The sequence below is a fragment of the Hyla sarda genome, chromosome 8 (assembly GCF_029499605.1).
Source record: "Hyla sarda isolate aHylSar1 chromosome 8, aHylSar1.hap1, whole genome shotgun sequence".
Classification (NCBI taxonomy): domain Eukaryota; kingdom Metazoa; phylum Chordata; class Amphibia; order Anura; family Hylidae; genus Hyla; species Hyla sarda.
This window is the reverse complement of record NC_079196.1, coordinates 2968889-2987127: the sequence shown is the minus strand read 5'-3', so window position 1 is coordinate 2987127 and position 18239 is coordinate 2968889. Positions and strand designations below refer to the sequence as shown.

At 45.2% G+C, this 18239-nt stretch overlaps 1 protein-coding gene across 1 annotated transcript in view; it reads left to right on the top strand.

Moving 5' to 3' along the window:
* SMARCAL1 (SWI/SNF related, matrix associated, actin dependent regulator of chromatin, subfamily a like 1) overlaps window positions 1-18239 on the top strand; it is a gene marked incomplete at its 5' end in the record, with an annotated part of 51205 nt that overhangs the window by 9428 nt on the left and 23538 nt on the right. The window contains 6 exon segments of the mRNA XM_056536997.1: window positions 7567-7617; window positions 13182-13365; window positions 15187-15337; window positions 16455-16613; window positions 16693-16758; window positions 17720-17860. Of these exon segments, the coding sequence (XP_056392972.1) occupies window positions 7567-7617; window positions 13182-13365; window positions 15187-15337; window positions 16455-16613; window positions 16693-16758; window positions 17720-17860 (752 nt within the window).

Below are 18239 nucleotides of genomic sequence, written 5' to 3'. Positions count from 1 at the left end.
TATAATATTCATGATTCAATATGTAAACGTTTGTTAAAAAAAAAAGTCAAAAATTGCTGCCTTTTAATTTTTTTGTTATATCCTAGAAAAAAAAATGAAATAAAAAGTGATCAAAAGTTACATACACAAAGGTTGTACTGATACAAACTATAGATCACTGTGCAAAAAAGACCCTCATACAGCCGCGTGTACAGAAAGTTATGGAGGGCAGAATAAGGTGATTTTAAACAAATTAGTTTTGTTTAAAAAAAAGTTTGAGTTTTTTTAATGTCCGTACGATAATAGAAAAGTATCTAAACTTGGGGATCCTATTAATCGTATTAACCCACAGAATAAAGCAGTGGTCTTCAACCTGCGGACCGCCAGATGTTGCAAAACTACAACTCCCAGCATGCCCGGACAGCCAACGGCTGTCCGGGCATGCTGGGAGTTGTAGTTTTGAAACATCAGGAGCTCCGCAGGTTGGAGACCTAAACAACTCAGTTTTACTGTAAAGCGTACAGCGTAAAAATGAAACCCCCCATCAAAGTTGCAAAATTTGCGGGTTTCTTTTCAATTTCCCCTCAAAACAATATTTTTTGGGGGTTTCTCCATACAGTTTATGGTAAAATGAAAGATGTCCTTACAAACTACAGTTGTATGCGCAAAAACAAGAAGAAGCCCTTAAAGGGGTACTCCGCCCCTAGACATCATTTCCCCTATCCAAAGGATAGGGGATAAGATGTCTGACCGCGGGGGACCCCCGCAACCTCCCTCCTATAGACTTGCATCACGCCACCTGAGGGGGGGGCGTGGCTGTGATATCACGAGCGTGGGCATGACCGTGATGTCACGAGCCTCCGCCCCGCTTCGCCAGTCATCTGGCACGGAACCAAGTTCGCTCCATGCACCGGATGTCTGGGGTGCCACAGCTGAGATCGCGGGGGTCCCCAGTGGCTAGACCCCCCCCCGGCGATCAGACATCTTATCCCCTATCCTTTGGATAGGGGAAATGATGTCTAGGGGCAGAGTTTCCCTTTAAGTCTGGGAATGAAAATATAAAAGAGTTCTGGCTCTTAGAAGGAGAGGAGGAAAAAACGAAAATAAAAAAATGAAGTTGGCCGTGCCCTTAAAGGGATTATGTAACAATATACCCAGGTTGCTTGCCTTAAAGAGGTGCTCCACTGGAAAATATGTCTAATCGTAGGGGTCCCCCGCGATCTCCGGGCTGGCAGCGGCGGCGTCCAGAACATGGAAGCTTGGTCAATGCATATGGGAGCAGTACCGCCAGCCATATTGGTTACAACTCAACTTTTCCAAACTTTCTGTCCATCCGTACGTTATAGAACAAAGCAGATTTCCTATTCTGGATCCCCCCCCCCCCCTTCCCCCCACATGGATGTCTGCCCGGCGCTCCACCGACTTAAACAGCTCAGGGAATTCTGGTTATGTCCATTTTAAAAGCCTTTGTCAGGTCTGAGGAATAATGGATGAAACCGTGAAATGCAGCGTGCGCAAAAAAAAAAAAAAGTCAGTCTCCCGAGAAAGCGGCGAACGGCTGAAATGTGACCTGAGCCGTGAGGTGAAGCCTCCGCACTTTACATTGCAGCCGCGTCCGGGTCTGGAGCCGCCGTAACATTGTTAGAGGAGACCTGTCAAGCAGCGGGAAATTCAGATACCTGATCTTTCAGTAATAAATAAAATTCTTCTTGTAAATGTCAAAAAGGGCAGCGGCTGCGGAGAAGTAGGCGAATCCGAAAACTATTAAAGATTGGGCCCAGAGGGTATTTATAGAAAAAAATTGTAAAATGCCCTGAAATGCTCATTAATGGGTTAAATTGCAGTAGCTCTGCTTGCTTTTCGTTGTACAATGTGGGTGCAGTGGATCCTCATCACAAGGAGACAATTAAGTTTATGTGTTAGTAGTTTAAAAATAGGCAAAACTAAAATTCCCAGCATGCCCGGACAGCCGTTGGCTGTCTGGGCATGCTGGGAATAGTAGTTTTGCAACATCTGGAGGGCCATAGATTTGGAAACCACTGCTCTAGAGGGAGGGGGAGACTGAGCTGTGAACCATCATCTGTTGTCTTCTCAATCTCCATCATCTATTGTCTTCTCCATTTTATAAACTTTATATGTTACCCAGTCCCTAAATCTGATCATATACTGTACATATATTTTTTTTATGTGTCTAGCGCTTATATTTCTCTCACTAATACCTTCTTTCACTGTAATCCTGTCTATGATGATAAGGGGAGACAATTGAGAAGTGATCAGTACAGAACAGGAAGACTCTCTGCTTAATTTTAGGCCGAGCGGCCAAATTGGAATTTGCTAAATTTCAGGATTATCTGAAAATATAAATAGTTAAAAAATATTTTTTTTTTATTTTTTGTTTAACATGAAAACTTGATTTAAACAATGCAATTTTACATTCCCATTAAGAGTACCTGTCATATCTCACACACAATTAAATGTTATATGTTACTTGATCGTGTCCATATAATTATGTGGAAGAAATGTCCAGGTGGAGCAGCACCTCAGTATTCGCAGGTAAGTAGGTGCATTAAGGCCCACAGTAAGCCCAAGGAGAAGTATTGCTGCAGCACACAGTAGTGAACTTAAAGTGTTTTATTCCATCCAACAAGTAACGTTTCAGCCGCCCATGCGGCCTTTTTCAAGTTCAAGTGCATAGTGACCAAACCAAACATATATGTAGTATTCAATTAAAAAACTAATTACAATCAATTAGTACAAAAGTCACCATAATTCATATCACATTAAAATAAAAACATACAAAAATCCGTGTAATTCATTTATACTTCATTATTAGCCATATAGTGAACAAAGTGCCATGGTATATATAAATAAGAAAGGTTAAAAACCTTAATAAAGTGCATCATATGTGTCATATAAAACAATGATTGCAGAGGAAACGGAGATAGGCGGAGCCAGGTACACTCACCAATCAGGAGTTCAACTGAATTCACATCATCAGGTATAGTATTGCTGTATGCGCACGTGAATGTGCGCCACAACACATGATGTTAATCCGGCGCACCGGAAGTGCGTCATTCACCGGCGAACACCAGTCTGCGCATTTCCGGTATGGAACTAGTGCCAATAGAAGATTGCCACGTAATGGGTCTGTATTGACATCCCAAACGCAGGCGCTCATTGTGGCTTGAAGACCGAGGTGCCATGTTGTTTAAGGGAAAAGAAATGGGCAAGATCTATAAACATACTGGAAAGTGGCTTGATGATCGGAAAGCCATAATACTTAAGGGCAGTAGAAAGGGCAAAGTGTTGACCAAACTAATGGTGTCATATTAAATAGGAATACACAATATATAAAAGTGAAATATATAAAAAAAGGACAGTGTCAGTATGGCCCAATCTCAGCCATGTGAACATATTTAGTGTATTACAGATATAATGGCCCATTCGCAGCCATCATACAGGCAGAAAAGGGTGTAACACCCCGCGTATTGTAACGATGGCCCATTTGCAGCCATCTTAGAAAAGTGTCAAATGTACAGAAACATCTCTTGATGGTCTGTTCTGCCAAAAAACGCACTTAGTATGTATAGTTATACTGCACCCAGTCCCTTCTTCCTCCCGTGGACCTACATCCCCCCTGTCCAACCTGGCATCTAAAACATGACAGAACTGGACTATCCTTCTATCAATCCTGGGGACGGTATTGTGAACCCCAGATTGGCAGTCGGGTGGGGGAGGGCCACACTTGGGACAGGGACTAACCTCCATGGTGGGTGCCTGAACCCTATGTACAAAAAGTGGCCGCAGAACCATCAGAGAATGTATAAAAATCACTTAAAGGTAACTAACCATTACAGAATTATCAACGGTAAAGCCCAGTTATTGCTTAAGGACACCTGAATTTTATTGTAAATTATATAAAAAGCACACCGATCATCAATACTAACCACAGGCTGCTATACGGAACTAGTTCATAATAAATGGAGTGAAGAATTCATATATAAAAGGCAGAAAGGCAAAATCAAACATAAAAATAGATCTCCTGAGTAGAGATGGTGACTGGCCGCTCATCCCGTCTCTGCAACATAAATAAAAAAGACAACAGTCATATATATATATATATATATATATATATATATATCAGGGATGTGGAAATCCTATAGCCCGACGCCCGGGACAAGTAGTTTTGGGCGCCGGGCAGGTGAATTGTTTATAGATTTAGCCCTGTATCGGGCAGGGACAGACAGACTTCCCCCTTAATTTTCTTTAATGTCGGTGTGAGGCGCAGGAGCCGATGGAACGGAAATCTCACCTCACACCGGCCAGGACTACAGCTCTGATGTCCACTCATGGCGGATCAGGTGAGGAGACCAAGAATGCAGGCGGCGGCAGGAAGGGTGGTTGTATATGTAGGGTGTGAGTGTATGTGTGATGTGTGTATGTAATGTATGATGGGGGGGGCAGCGGCAGGTGTATGTATGATGTGTGCATATGTATGGTGTATATCAGTGTTTCCCAACCAGGGTGCCTCCAGCTGTTGCAAAACTACAACTCCCAGCATGCCCTGGGCATGCTGGGAGTTGTAGTTTTGCAACAGCTGGAGGCACCCTGGTTGGGAAACACTGGTGGATATGTATGGTGTGAGGGTGTGAGTGTATGATGTCTGTCTATGTGTGATGTGTATGTAATGTATGATGTGGGGGGGCAGCGGCGGGTGTATGTATGATGTGTGAATATGTATGGTGTGAGTGTATGTGTGTATGTAATGTATGATGTGGGGGGGCAGCGGCGGGTGTATGTATGATGTGTGAATATGTATGGTGTGAGTGTATGTGTGTATGTAATGTATGATGTGGGGGGGCAGCGGCGGGTGTATGTATGATGTGTGAATATGTATGGTGTGAGTGTATGTGTGTATGTAATGTATGATGTGGGGGGGCAGTGGCGGGTGTGTGTATGATATGTGTATGCGTAAATGTTTTGTATAGGAGCAGACGGGCATTAGGGCAGTTGTGCCATCTAATTTTATTTATTTTTAGTGGCCCCCGCACTAAATTGCACCCCCAGAATCCCGCCCCCTTCATACTCACCCGACGACCAAGAGCCCCACGGATGCAGACAAACACACCCAAACCAAAACTACAACTCCCAGCATGTTGGACCATAACCTAAACTGTAGAACTATAAAGTGTAACATGCTGGGAGTTGTAGTTTTGGTTCGGGTCAGCTGCAGAGCCATAGGCTGCATCAGGGCATGCTGGGTGTTGTAGTTACTAACTGTAATTCCCAGTATTCCTTGACACATCCTATGGGTCTGCAGCTGACACAAACCAAAACTACAACTCCCAGCATGTTACACAATAACCTTAACTGTCCTACTATACAGTGCAACATGCTGCAACACCCACACAACCATAGGCTGTATCAGGGCATGCTGGGAGTTGTAGTTATCTAGTAACTAAATGCAACTTCCAGCATTTTCTGACACAAAATGCACCATATAAACTGGAGAAGCAGAACCCCCCCCCCCCCCCAGTAACACATAAGTTCCTATTGAGACTGAAAAATAGTGATTAAAATATTTTAAAAGGTGCGTATATATGTGAATAAGCCCCTTTCCTAATAAAAGTTTCCAATTTTCTTTAAATAAAAATAATGTACAAAAATAAACATAAGTGGTATCGCTGCATGTGGAAATGTCCAGACTATTAAAATATAATGTTAATTAAACCGTATGGTGAACGGTGTAAATGTAAATAATAGTCCAGAATTGCTAATTTTTGGTCACTTCATATGAGAAATTTTTTATAAGGTGATCAAAAAGTTACATGTAGACTTTTCTGGGCTTGTCTGGGTGTAAGAGGAAATACAGCTCTCCCACCTCTAATACCCTGGCATGCTGCGATCACCTATTAAACCATTAGATCACCGCTGTCAGCAGTGTCTAAAGGATCTTATATCCATCCCTGGTGGTCTAGTGGGGGGAATCAGACTATTTTGGTTGAAATTATTTCATCAACCAGGACAAGTGGATTTTCTTGAGGGACAAGTAGATTGTGTTCCGCTTTAGTCCCTTGGACAAGTAGTTTTTTTTTAAATTTCCACACCCCTGTGTATATATATATATATATATATATATATACACAAGAAAAAGGTCACAACTACAAATCATATACGACAACAGTGGATCATTTGAGTAATAGAGAGGGGGGTCATCTTGCATTATAGATCTGGGTGGAGACTGTGTAATCTACATTTAATCCTTTTGGACACAATGACTGTAGTTTATAAATCCATTCCAATTCTCTACGTTTTAATTTGCTCTCCTGATCACCACCCTTCTTCATAGGAGGGATGTGGTCGAGGAGAACAAATTTCAAGTCTTTTTCAGTGTGATTGGCCTCCACGAAATGTTTCGGTACTGGGAGGTCTGTGCGTCTCTTCTTAATCGTGTACCTGTGGTGATTAAATCTCGTCCTGAAGTCCCATGTCGTCTCCCCTACATAGAGGAGACGACATGGGCACATCAGGACATACACCACATACTCTGAAGAGCAGGTTAAATAGTGTCTTAAATGGTACACTTGATTCGTGATAGGGTGTGTAAATGTTGAACAACATGTGTGCACAGTTAACGCATCTGCAACAGGGGAAAGATCCCTTATTGTGGACAGTGATCTATTGCTGAGTCGGTTTAGTCAGGGAAATGTCTGCCTTTACTATCTTATCCTGTAAATTGGTAGTTCGGCGATAGCATAAAAGTGGGGGATTAGAAAACTCCTTGGAGATGCGGCCCGATAAATCACCATATGTAGATACAAATGCAATTCGTGGACTATAGATTTTTTTCCTTCTAGATTCAAACACAACTTTCTGTCTGTCAAGAGATTTTACCTTCTCCTTACTTTCTTGTAAGAGAGATTTTGGATAACCACGATTCACAAAGTTATCAATCATTTTATTGAGTGCAGGTTCTAGTTCTTCCTCCATGGAGATGATACGTCTTGCCCGCAGCATTTGGCTTGCGGGCAAGGATCGTACCATCGGCTGCGGATGGCAGCTAGTAAAGTGTAACACAGAATTGGTGTCAGTCGGCTTAACATAAAGCCCTCTCACCAATCTGCCATCACGTATATGTACCACAGTGTCCAAAAATTGGACACTGGATGGTGACGAGGTGAGAGTGAGCTGGATGTTAGGGGTTATTGAATTCAAATAAGAAAAAAAGCACTGTAACTCAATATCAGAACCAGACCAAATAAAAAAAAATGTCGTCTATGTATCACCACCACCCCAGCAAGAAGCTGGAGTGGTGGGACACATAGACGAATTGTTCCTCGAGCACGGCCATGTACACATGTACCTGCACATTGTACCTGCTTGTGCTTCAACTTGGACAAAGATGATGCTGCAGCCGAACAGGATTGTTATGGGGACCCCTAGTGGTCTTTTTTTTTTTTTTTTTTTATAAGCCGTGATTTCTATAAATAGGAAATAAAATAAAATTTTCTTATGAAGTATGTTAGAAAGATTCATGTTTTTCTCTTTTGGCTTCTGTTTTATCTCTTCATTCTGATTTCTTTACAGACACGAAAACCAGAAAATGGAGCTTTCTATTGGAGGATTACCAGAATCTGAGTAAGCTTCTCTGTCGTGGCTTATTTTGTTGCTTCTCTTTCGTGTCTTCCCTTTCGTGTCTTCCCTTTCGTGTCTTCCCTTTCGTGTCTTCCCTTTTGGGGCTTCTCATGGTTGCTTCTTTCATGGGTTTTCTTTTGTGACTTCTCGCTCATGGTTTCTCTCTTGTGGCTCGTGGCTTCTCTCTTTGGTGGCTTCTCTCTCGTGGCTTCTCATTGTGGCTTCTCTTTTTGGCGGCTTCTCTCTCGTGGCTTCTCATTGTGGCTTCTTTTTTTGGCGGCTTCTCTCTCGTGGCTTCTCTTGTTGCACCTGCAGTTTGTATATAGAACCAATTCAGGAGATACTGCTGAATAAAAACGTATTCCATGTTTAATCACATATGGTGAAGTCTTCACAGACTATGGGACACTGAGGGTCTGTTCACACGGTAGAACTTCCGCACATTCCTCACAGAATCCGCACCGTTTCAGCATGAAGTCCGCATGAGCCAGAAACCACCCAAAGGAATGCGGGTGCAGAATTGGTGGGGATGTGCAGAAATTCTGCCGTGTGATTATAAGTGATTATAAGGATTATAATGTTCATACGTCAGCATTACTGCATAAAGATGCAGAATTCCGGAGAAATGATGTGGACGTCGAATTCCCCATCTTTCTTCATATATACTGAAATTCTGCCTTCATTCTCCGTGTAAGGAAAATGTGGATTTTCTTTTATTGCTTTGGTTACATTTCCGCATCAATTCCGTATTTGGTTGGAGAAAAAAAAGCCTTATTGACTACAATGGGATTCTGCATCAGAATTCAAAACGAATTTAGGGTAGGACCTTTCTTTATGCGGAAAGCAGAATTTCCGCAGCGGAAAGACCGATGTGGAAATTCTACTGTGTGAATGGGACAGCGGAATCCCATCGAAGTGTATTGGCTCTAAATTTATGCGGAATTTAAATGCGGAATTAGATGCGGAAATCCATCCGGAATTTCCATCGTGTGAATATAGCCTAAGCCTGACATGCTTTTCTTGTTTTCTTGTCTTTTTCTCCTGACGTTGCCCCACATCTCTGAAGACGTCATTCTATGTGATTAAGCATGTTACGGGACTTTGTAATAAGTTTTTATACAGCATTGACCACTCCATCAGTTCTGTATACTCATATTGGATAATTTCCTTCTGATTTATTTCTGCTTAAGCTCTGCCATTGTAAGCAGTGGGGGGAGGCTCCTGCTGCAGCTGGTTGCCGCACAGTCAGAGATAGGGCGTTAAGTTTGTGAGAAGAAGGACCCTGTGTTTCTGCAGAGGCTCGGTCAGTACATCAGTTTATCAGGCACGTTCACCTTTAAGTTGCTTCCAGCTGACGCTACAAGGCTCCCGCTGCTGTCATAAAACATGGCAGACGTCACCGCTCCTGTCCTAGTTGCCAAGTAATTTAGTGTCCTGAATAAACCGGTGAGGTCCTGTCAGGTCTGGAGGTGGTGTCACAGTGTGAATGGCCCCAATAAGCTATTTAGTTGCAGAATCATAGCGGAGGCAGAAGGGCCCTCTAGAGCAGCAGACGTCTATAATCCTGCTGCGCTAAAAGGGCAGGGTCAGCAGAGGTCTACTTTAACCCCTGAACAACCAGTGCTGCAGAACCCTCTGTGACTGATCCATCGCTGCCGCCGGTGCATCCACAATATGGAGCAGAGCTGTCATTCCGCAAGTGCTGGGATCTGAGATAACTCTGAAGCTTTCAGATTAAGGCTTAAAGGGGAGTTCTAGCCTCTGTCCACAGGATGGCGCTTATGTTCTAAGATAAATCAATAGGTTGGCAGTTACTTAAAGGGACACTCTACATACACTTGGCCTGCAGTCCAGTTCATCCTGAGCCTCCTACTTCATGTGCAGAATCTGAGGACAGTGGCTAAGCAGGGGAGGATTGGAATAGATTAGAATGAATAGAATGTTAGAGCCGCAGTAAAGACTGACACCTGTATGGACAGAAGAGGAGGAGGTTGTAGCAGGGGCTGGAGCTGTTTTCTGTATACTAGTGTGTCCCAACCAGGGTGTCCCCAGCTATTGCAAAACTATAACTCCAAGCATGCCCGTAAACCCAGTAGCCTGTCTGCCTCCTCCAGGGGATTTTTACTGTCCCTGAAAGGCAAGTCACGGCTTCCCTCTCCTTTCATCCCTTAGTGCAGTGGTCTTCAAACTGCGGCCCTCCAGCTGTTGCAAAACTACAGCTCCCAGCATGCCCGGACAGCCAAAGGCTGTCCGGGCATTCTGGGAGTTGTAGTTTTGCAACAGCTGGAGGCACATTGGTTTGGAAAGTCTTGACTATAGTCTTGTATTTCTAAATATTTATTTTTTACTTCCTCCAGATCTGATACATTGTATCAAGCTTAGACCATCCTCTGTGCTCCAGACGGATGCATTATGCTGCACTGATACACTGTAACAGACCACCAGGAGGGTCCTGACCCAATGATATATGTAGTGGAGGGTCCTGACCCAATGATATATGTAGTGGAGGGTCCTGACCCAATGATATATGTAGTGGAGGGTCCTGACCCAATGATATATGTAGTGGAGGGTCCTGACCCAATGATATATGTAGTGGAGGGTCCTGACCCAATGATATATGTAGTGGAGGGTCCTGACCCAATGATATATGTAGTGGAGGGTCCTGACCCAATGATATATGTAGTGGAGGGTCCTGACCCAATGATATATGTAGTGGAGGGTCCTGACCCAATGATATATGTAGTGGAGGGTCCTGACCCAATGATATATGTAGTGGAGGGTCCTGACCCAATGATATATGTAGTGGAGGAGGGTCCTGACCCAATGATATATGTAGTGGAGGAGGGTCCTGACCCAATGATATATGTAGTGGAGGGTCCTGACCCAATGATATATGTAGTGGAGGGTCCTGACCCAATGATATATGTAGTGGAGGGTCCTGACCCAATGATATATGTAGTGGAGGAGGGTCCTGACCCAATGATATATGTAGTGGGGGGTCCTGACCCAATGATATATGTAGTGGAGGGTCCTGACCCAATGATATATGTAGTGGAGGGTCCTGACCCAATGATATATGTAGTGGAGGGTCCTGACCCAATGATATATGTAGTGGAGGGTCCTGACCCAATGATATATGTAGTGGAGGGTCCTGACCCAATGATATATGTAGTGGAGGGTCCTGACCCAATGATATATGTAGTGGGGGGTCCTGACCCAATGATATATGTAGTGGAGGGTCCTGACCCAATGATATATGTAGTGGAGGGTCCTGACCCAATGATATATGTAGTGGAGGGTCCTGGCCCAATGATATATGTAGTGGAGGGTCCTGGCCCAATGATATATGTAGTGGAGGGTCCTGACCCAATGATATATGTAGTGGAGGAGGGTCCTGACCCAATGATATATGTAGTGGAGGAGGGTCCTGACCCAATGATATATGTAGTGGAGGGTCCTGACCCAATGATATATGTAGTGGAGGAGGGTCCTGACCCAATGATATATGTAGTGGAGGGTCCTGACCCAATGATATATGTAGTGGAGGAGGGTCCTGACCCAATGATATATGTAGTGGAGGGTCCTGGCCCAATGATATATGTAGTGGAGGGTCCTGGCCCAATGATATATGTAGTGGAGGGTCCTGACCCAATGATATATGTAGTGGAGGGTCCTGACCCAATGATATATGTAGTGGAGGGTCCTGACCCAATGATATATGTAGTGGAGGGTCCTGACCCAATGATATATGTAGTGGAGGGTCCTGACCCAATGATATATGTAGTGGGGGGTCCTGGCCCAATGATATATGTAGTGGAGGGTCCTGACCCAATGATATATGTAGTGGAGGGTCCTGACCCAATGATATATGTAGTGGAGGGTCCTGACCCAATGATATATGTAGTGGAGGGTCCTGACCCAATGATATATGTAGTGGAGGGTCCTGACCCAATGATATATGTAGTGGAGGGTCCTGACCCAATGATATATGTAGTGGAGGGTCCTGACCCAATGATATATGTAGTGGAGGGTCCTGGCCCAATGATATATGTAGTGGAGGGTCCTGACCCAATGATATATGTAGTGGAGGGTCCTGACCCAATGATATATGTAGTGGAGGGTCCTGACCCAATGATATATGTAGTGGAGGGTCCTGGCCCAATGATATATGTAGTGGAGGGTCCTGGCCCAATGATATATGTAGTGGAGGGTCCTGACCCAATGATATATGTAGTGGAGGAGGGTCCTGACCCAATGATATATGTAGAGGAGGGTCCTGACCCAATGATATATGTAGAGGAGGGTCCTGACCCAATGATATATGTAGTGGAGGGTCCTGACCCAATGATATATGTAGTGGAGGAGGGTCCTGACCCAATGATATATGTAGTGGAGGGTCCTGACCCAATGATATATGTAGTGGAGGGTCCTGGCCCAATGATATATGTAGTGGAGGAGGGTCCTGACCCAATGATATATGTAGTGGAGGGTCCTGACCCAATGATATATGTAGTGGAGGGTCCTGACCCAATGATATATGTAGTGGAGGGTCCTGGCCCAATGATATATGTAGTGGAGGATCCTGACCCAATGATATATGTAGTGGGGGGTCCTGACCCAATGATATATGTAGTGGAGGGTCCTGACCCAATGATATATGTAGTGGAGGGTCCTGACCCAATGATATATGTAGTGGAGGAGGGTCCTGACCCAATGATATATGTAGTGGAGGAGGGTCCTGACCCAATGATATATGTAGTGGAGGGTCCTGACCCAATGATATATGTAGTGGAGGGTCCTGACCCAATGATATATGTAGTGGAGGGTCCTGACCCAATGATATATGTAGTGGAGGGTCCTGGCCCAATGATATATGTAGTGGGGGGTCCTGACCCAATGATATATGTAGTGGAGGGTCCTGACCCAATGATATGACAGTTGATTTCCATAGATTTAGCGGTAAAATGCTGCAATAAATTTAATGCAGAGTCCTATAGCGCCACCATGTGTCCTTGTGGGGCAGTGAACTGTTATTTTCCTGTATTTTTGTAGCTATGTTTGTGATGCCGCAGGCACCAGGGCGGCACGAGACACAACTTTGTCCTCCATTGCACAAAAGGGGGGCATTCCGGATTAGGGGAGCATGGCTACTTTTCTCTAGAAACAGTGCCCCCTGGTCCATGGGCTGTGTGTGGTACTGCAGCTGGGCTGACCTGTTCTATCTGTGCAAAGTCCAACTAGTGCTTAACTAGAGATGAACTGTATGCAGCAGCCATTGATGGGCGCTCAGGAGGTTACACAAGGCAGATTCATAGTTTTAGTGCAGTGTTTCCTAACCAGGGTGCCTCCAGCTGTTGCAAAACTACAACTCCCGGCATGCCCGCACAGCCTTTGGCTGTCCGGGCATGCTGGGTGTTGTAGTTTTGCAACAGCTGGAGGCATACTGGTTGGGAAACACTGGTTTAGTGTGAGCTGTATGAATGTGTATGCAGGGGGCGCCCCTAGTGGTGATGGTGTGAACTGGACCTGCTGGGTTCTGATAAGTCTCCCCCGGTCATTCCTTGCAGTGGAAGCGTTACACAGGATCGCGCAGGTGGAGGTGGAGCCGCTCCCCAGACCCGTGGTCCAGGCCTTCGCCGCTCAGTTTGAGAAGACGTCTGTGACTCGGCCTGATGTCCCGGATGTAGACCTGTCTGCTGTGGATGACAAACTGGTCACCAGCCTGATGCCCTTCCAGAGGGAGGGGGTGGGGTAAGTGCCCGTCTGATGCCCTTCTAGAGGGAGCGGTTGGGGTAAATGTCCGTCTGATGCCCTTCCAGAGAGAGGGAGTGGGGCCAGTGCCCCTCTGATGCCATGTCCAGACGGAGGGAGTGGGATAAGTGCCCGTCTGATGCCCTTCTAGAGGGGGGGGGGGGGAGTGGAGTAAGTTCCCGTCTGATGCCCTTCTAGAGGGGGGGGGGGGAGTGGAGTAAGTTCCCGTCTGATGCCCTTCTAGAGGGGGGGGGGGAGTGGAGTAAGTTCCCGTCTGATGCCCTTCTAGAGGGGGGGGGGGGAGTGGAGTAAGTTCCCGTCTGATGCCCTTCCAGAGGGGGGTTCTTGAGTAAGTTCCAATATGACACCCTTGCAGAGGGAGCGGTTGGGGTAAATGTCCGTCTCAGGCCCTTCCAGAGAGAGGGAGTGGGGCCAGTGCCCCTCTGATGCCATGTCCAGATGGAGGGAGTGGGATAAGTGCCCGTCTGATGCCCTTCTAGAGGGGGGGGGAGTGGAGTAAGTGCCCGTCTGATGCCCTTCCAGAGGGAGGGGGTGGGGTAAGTGCCCGTCTGATGCCCTTCTAGAGGGAGCGGTTGGGGTAAATGTCCGTCTCAGGCCCTTCCAGAGAGAAAGAGTGGGGCCAGTGCCCCTCTGATGCCATGTCCAGATGGAGGGAGTGGGATAAGTGCCCGTCTGATGCCCTTCTAGAGGGGGGGGGAGTGGAGTAAGTGCCCGTCTGATGCCGTTCCAGAGGGAGGGGGTGGGGTAAGTGCCCGTCTGATGCCCTTCTAGAGGGAGCGGTTGGGGTAAATGTCCGTCTCAGGCCCTTCCAGAGAGAGGGAGTGGGGCCAGTGCCCCTCTGATGCCATGTCCAGATGGAGGGAGTGGGATAAGTGCCCGTCTGATGCCCTTCTAGAGGGGGGGGGAGTGGAGTAAGTGCCCGTCTGATGCCCTTCCAGAGGGGGGTTCTTGAGTAAGTTCCAATCTGACACCCTTGCAGAGGGAGCGGTTGGGGTAAATGTCCGTCTCAGGCCCTTCCAGAGAGAGGGAGTGGGGCCAGTGTCCCTCTGATGCCATGTCCAGATGGAGGGAGTGGGATAAGTGCCCGTCTGATGCCCTTCTAGAGGGGGGGGGGAGTGGAGTAAGTGCCCGTCTGATGCCCTTGCAGAGGGAGGGGGTGGGGTAAGTGTTTGTCTGATGCCATGTTCAGAGGGAGGGAGTAAGTGGCCATGTCCAGAGGGAGGTGGGGTAAGTGCCCGGCTGATGCCCTTCTAGATGGAACGGGGGTGGTAAGTGCCCGTCTGATGCCCTTTCAGAGGGGGGGGGGAGTGGGATAAGTGCCCATCTGACGCCCTTCCAGAGGGGGGGGGGGGGGGGGGGATGCCGGTGCAGTCCATCAGCAGTCACTTCTGACACAGATCATCTCTGAAGAAGACAAACAGAAGGGATCCCGGCCCTGGAACCATTTAGACGGTCAGTAGCTGCAGGGATGTGTGGTCTCTCTCTCTCTTTATACATATATCACATTCGGTCCCCACCATAAACACCTCATCGGTTTTATCCCTGTTTTGCTGTATATTGTTTGATGCGATAAACGCCTCTTACACAAATATTTTGGACACTACGAGTCCTCTGGATTCCCTTAAGGCCGTGATAACTGCTGATGTCCCTCATTGTACTGAATGGGATTCGAGGCAGCAGAGGTCATGTGACAGGTTTGCAGATTTCCCCCTGTAAGTGCGGCTCGTACTGTAAACAGATTTCTGCACCCCATCCCTGCAGTGTCACCTCATCCACCTCATTCTTCTCACTTCTTTTCAGCTTTGCCATCTCTCGGGAGGGCCGCCTGCTCCTGGCTGACGACATGGGCCTAGGGAAGACCATCCAGGCCATCTGCATCGCCGCTTATTACAGGAAAGAGTGGCCGCTGCTCGTGGTGGCTCCGTCATCTGTCAGGTTTACCTGGGCCGAGGTAAGTGGTCTGTGACGGAGTGTAAGTGATATAGACCCGGTCAGAAGGCCTTCATGATATCCACCAAAAAAGAGTCCACCAGCACCTCCTAGAGCACGAGTGTAGCTTTATTCTGCCCAAAAATGGCAGAGCGACGTTTCGCCATCTCTCACCGTCAAACAACCAGTGATACAAAGTAAGGACTTTAAATAGGGTGAACAATGAGTGACATCATCACATATAATTAGTTGATTTGCATATATCAGTGACGCAATATTATTAACACACGTGAGTTCAGGTTACAGTATCGGATATCGCCAAATCATAATCACATCACCAGAACTCATGGGCGACAGGTACATGTAACAAAAGTAATGCACAACATTATATATATATATATATATAGGGCTGGGCGGTATGACCAAATATATATATAATATATATATATATATATATATATATATATATATATATATATATATATATATTATGTGTATCACAGTATTTTTTTTTAACTTACTGAGATTCCACGGTATATAACGGTATTTTCACTGCCCTTCTCCTCTTTGTTGGGAGCCGCCGGCAATGGAGCTCTCTGTACGCCAGTGGTCTCCAACCTGCGGACCTCCAGTTGTTGCAAAACTACAACTCCCAGCATGCCCGGACAGCCAACGGCTGCTTACAGATAAGATGTGTAAGCACCGGAGTACCCCTTTAAGGGGACTCCTCCCCAGTACAAACACATTGATTCACATTCGTTGCAAAAGTGATAGATTGTCAGTATGGTCCAACTTCAACATACCAGGGACATCACATAACATATTGATAAATAAACTGAAACATAACGCAATCCAAAGATAAAGCCTTGTGATTCCGGAACATTACAATGTTCCACAATCACATCCAATTCTGCTTTGTGTAGAAAAACCAACAAAGGGTAAAAGCACAAACGAAACTGCGTTTTGTTTGTGCTTTTACCCTTTGTTGTTTTTTCTTTATTGTTCCACCTGTATGTTTTTTTAACGTTTTTCATTAACGTTTGGATTTTATCCTGAACCAGGATATTCGCTTTCTGTTTGGAAGTCCTGATTATATGTAGATTCTATTACTTACAGCAGAGTCTCCCCTCCATGTTTAGGCTTTCCATAGATGGCTGCCGTCCATCCAGTCAGATAGCATCAACGTCATAGTGACCGGCCGCGACAGCCAGTCCGCCAGCCTCATCAATATCGTCAGCTTCGACCTCCTGGGGAAGATGGACAAGACCATCACGTCCAACTTCAGAGTCATCATCATAGTGAGTGCTGGGGGCCCCGGGGTCCTTCTTATACCAGATCGCCTTCTGCCAATCACTTCTTCCTATTTTCTCTTTCCAGGATGAATCTCATTTCCTTAAGAACGTGAAGACGGCGCGATGTAAATCCGCCATGCCCCTGCTAAAGGTACACGCCACCACCGGTACTTACTGCAAATATTACTTGTATGTGATGGAAAGGCAAAAATAGCGGAAGTTCTGTTACAATGTGTTAGGGACAGGAGGATCGGTGTAATGAAGAAAACTGTGTCCCTGTAGCGGAATGTGACCCCCCACAAAGAGACACACTTTCCTGCTTTACAGCCCGCTCCCACTCACTCCTAAACCTTAAGGCTAGGTTCAGACTACGGAATCTCTGGGCAGAACATTTCCGCTCGGAGATTCCGAGTGCGGCCAGCGCTGACTGAATCAGTCGGCGCTAGGACTGCGCGGACACTGCAGTCTCCAATAGACTGCAATGTGTTCTGCGAGTATTTCCGTCTGAAGAAAGAGCACCACCATTCTTCAGATGGAAATTTCCAAGCGGATTTTCCATTAACAAAGCCTGCTTCACAAATTCCGAAGTGGGAATTTGTGAACGGAAACCAATTCACTTCACTATATGTTTTAGCAAGCGGAATTTCCGCCTGCAATTTCAAAGCAGAATTGCAGGCGGAAATTCTGTAGTCTGAACCTAGCCTAACTCTAATCATAACCTTAACCCCTAATCCTAAACTTAACCCTTAATCCTAACCTTAACCCCTAACCTCCTGTCATTTGTGCAGATTTAGGTTGCAATTTGCGGATCTTGATAAAATTTGCGTAGCACACCAGTGCTGCAGGTTTCGCATTTATAATTCTTCCATAGCCTATAGAAAAGGTGACTTAGCAAACACTTCATACATTGTAAAAACCAATATGGCCCCTGTTACCACTCCCACAGAGGTCGTCACTCAGCTTTCCTAGAATCTTAAGCGGCACGTCTGCTAACTTATTCAGTTCTGGAGGTTGTCACTCAGCTTTCTTACGGTCCTGAGCATCATCAGCAGTTGGTCATTTTTCTTCATTATTGGCTGCCATAGTAACCACAGGCTTCTTGTTTGTCGCAGAGTGCGAAGAGGGTGGTTTTGCTGTCGGGGACTCCGGCCATGTCTCGGCCCGCGGAGCTGTACACCCAGATCGCCGCCGTGAGGCCCAGCTTCTTCCCCCGTTTCCACGACTTTGGAGTCCGATACTGTGACGCTAAACAGGTGAGTGTCATGTGACCCTATATAAAACTAACTAAATAAATAAATAACTAAATTTTTAAAAAAAAATTATATAAATTATTAATAAATTATTATTAATATATATATATATATATATATATAAAATATATTATGTAATAATAAAATGTAATTAATAATAAATAAATAATTAATAATTTTATGTATTGAATTTATTATTTAATTAATTAATAACAAAATATATAAAAATAATTATAGTAATAATAAAATGTAATAAATGTATTACTTTATTATTTAATTTAATACTTTAATAAAAATATATAAAAATTATATAAAAATTTTATCAATAATTAATAATAATTAAATGTATTACTTAATTTATTACATTAATTTAATGTATTAT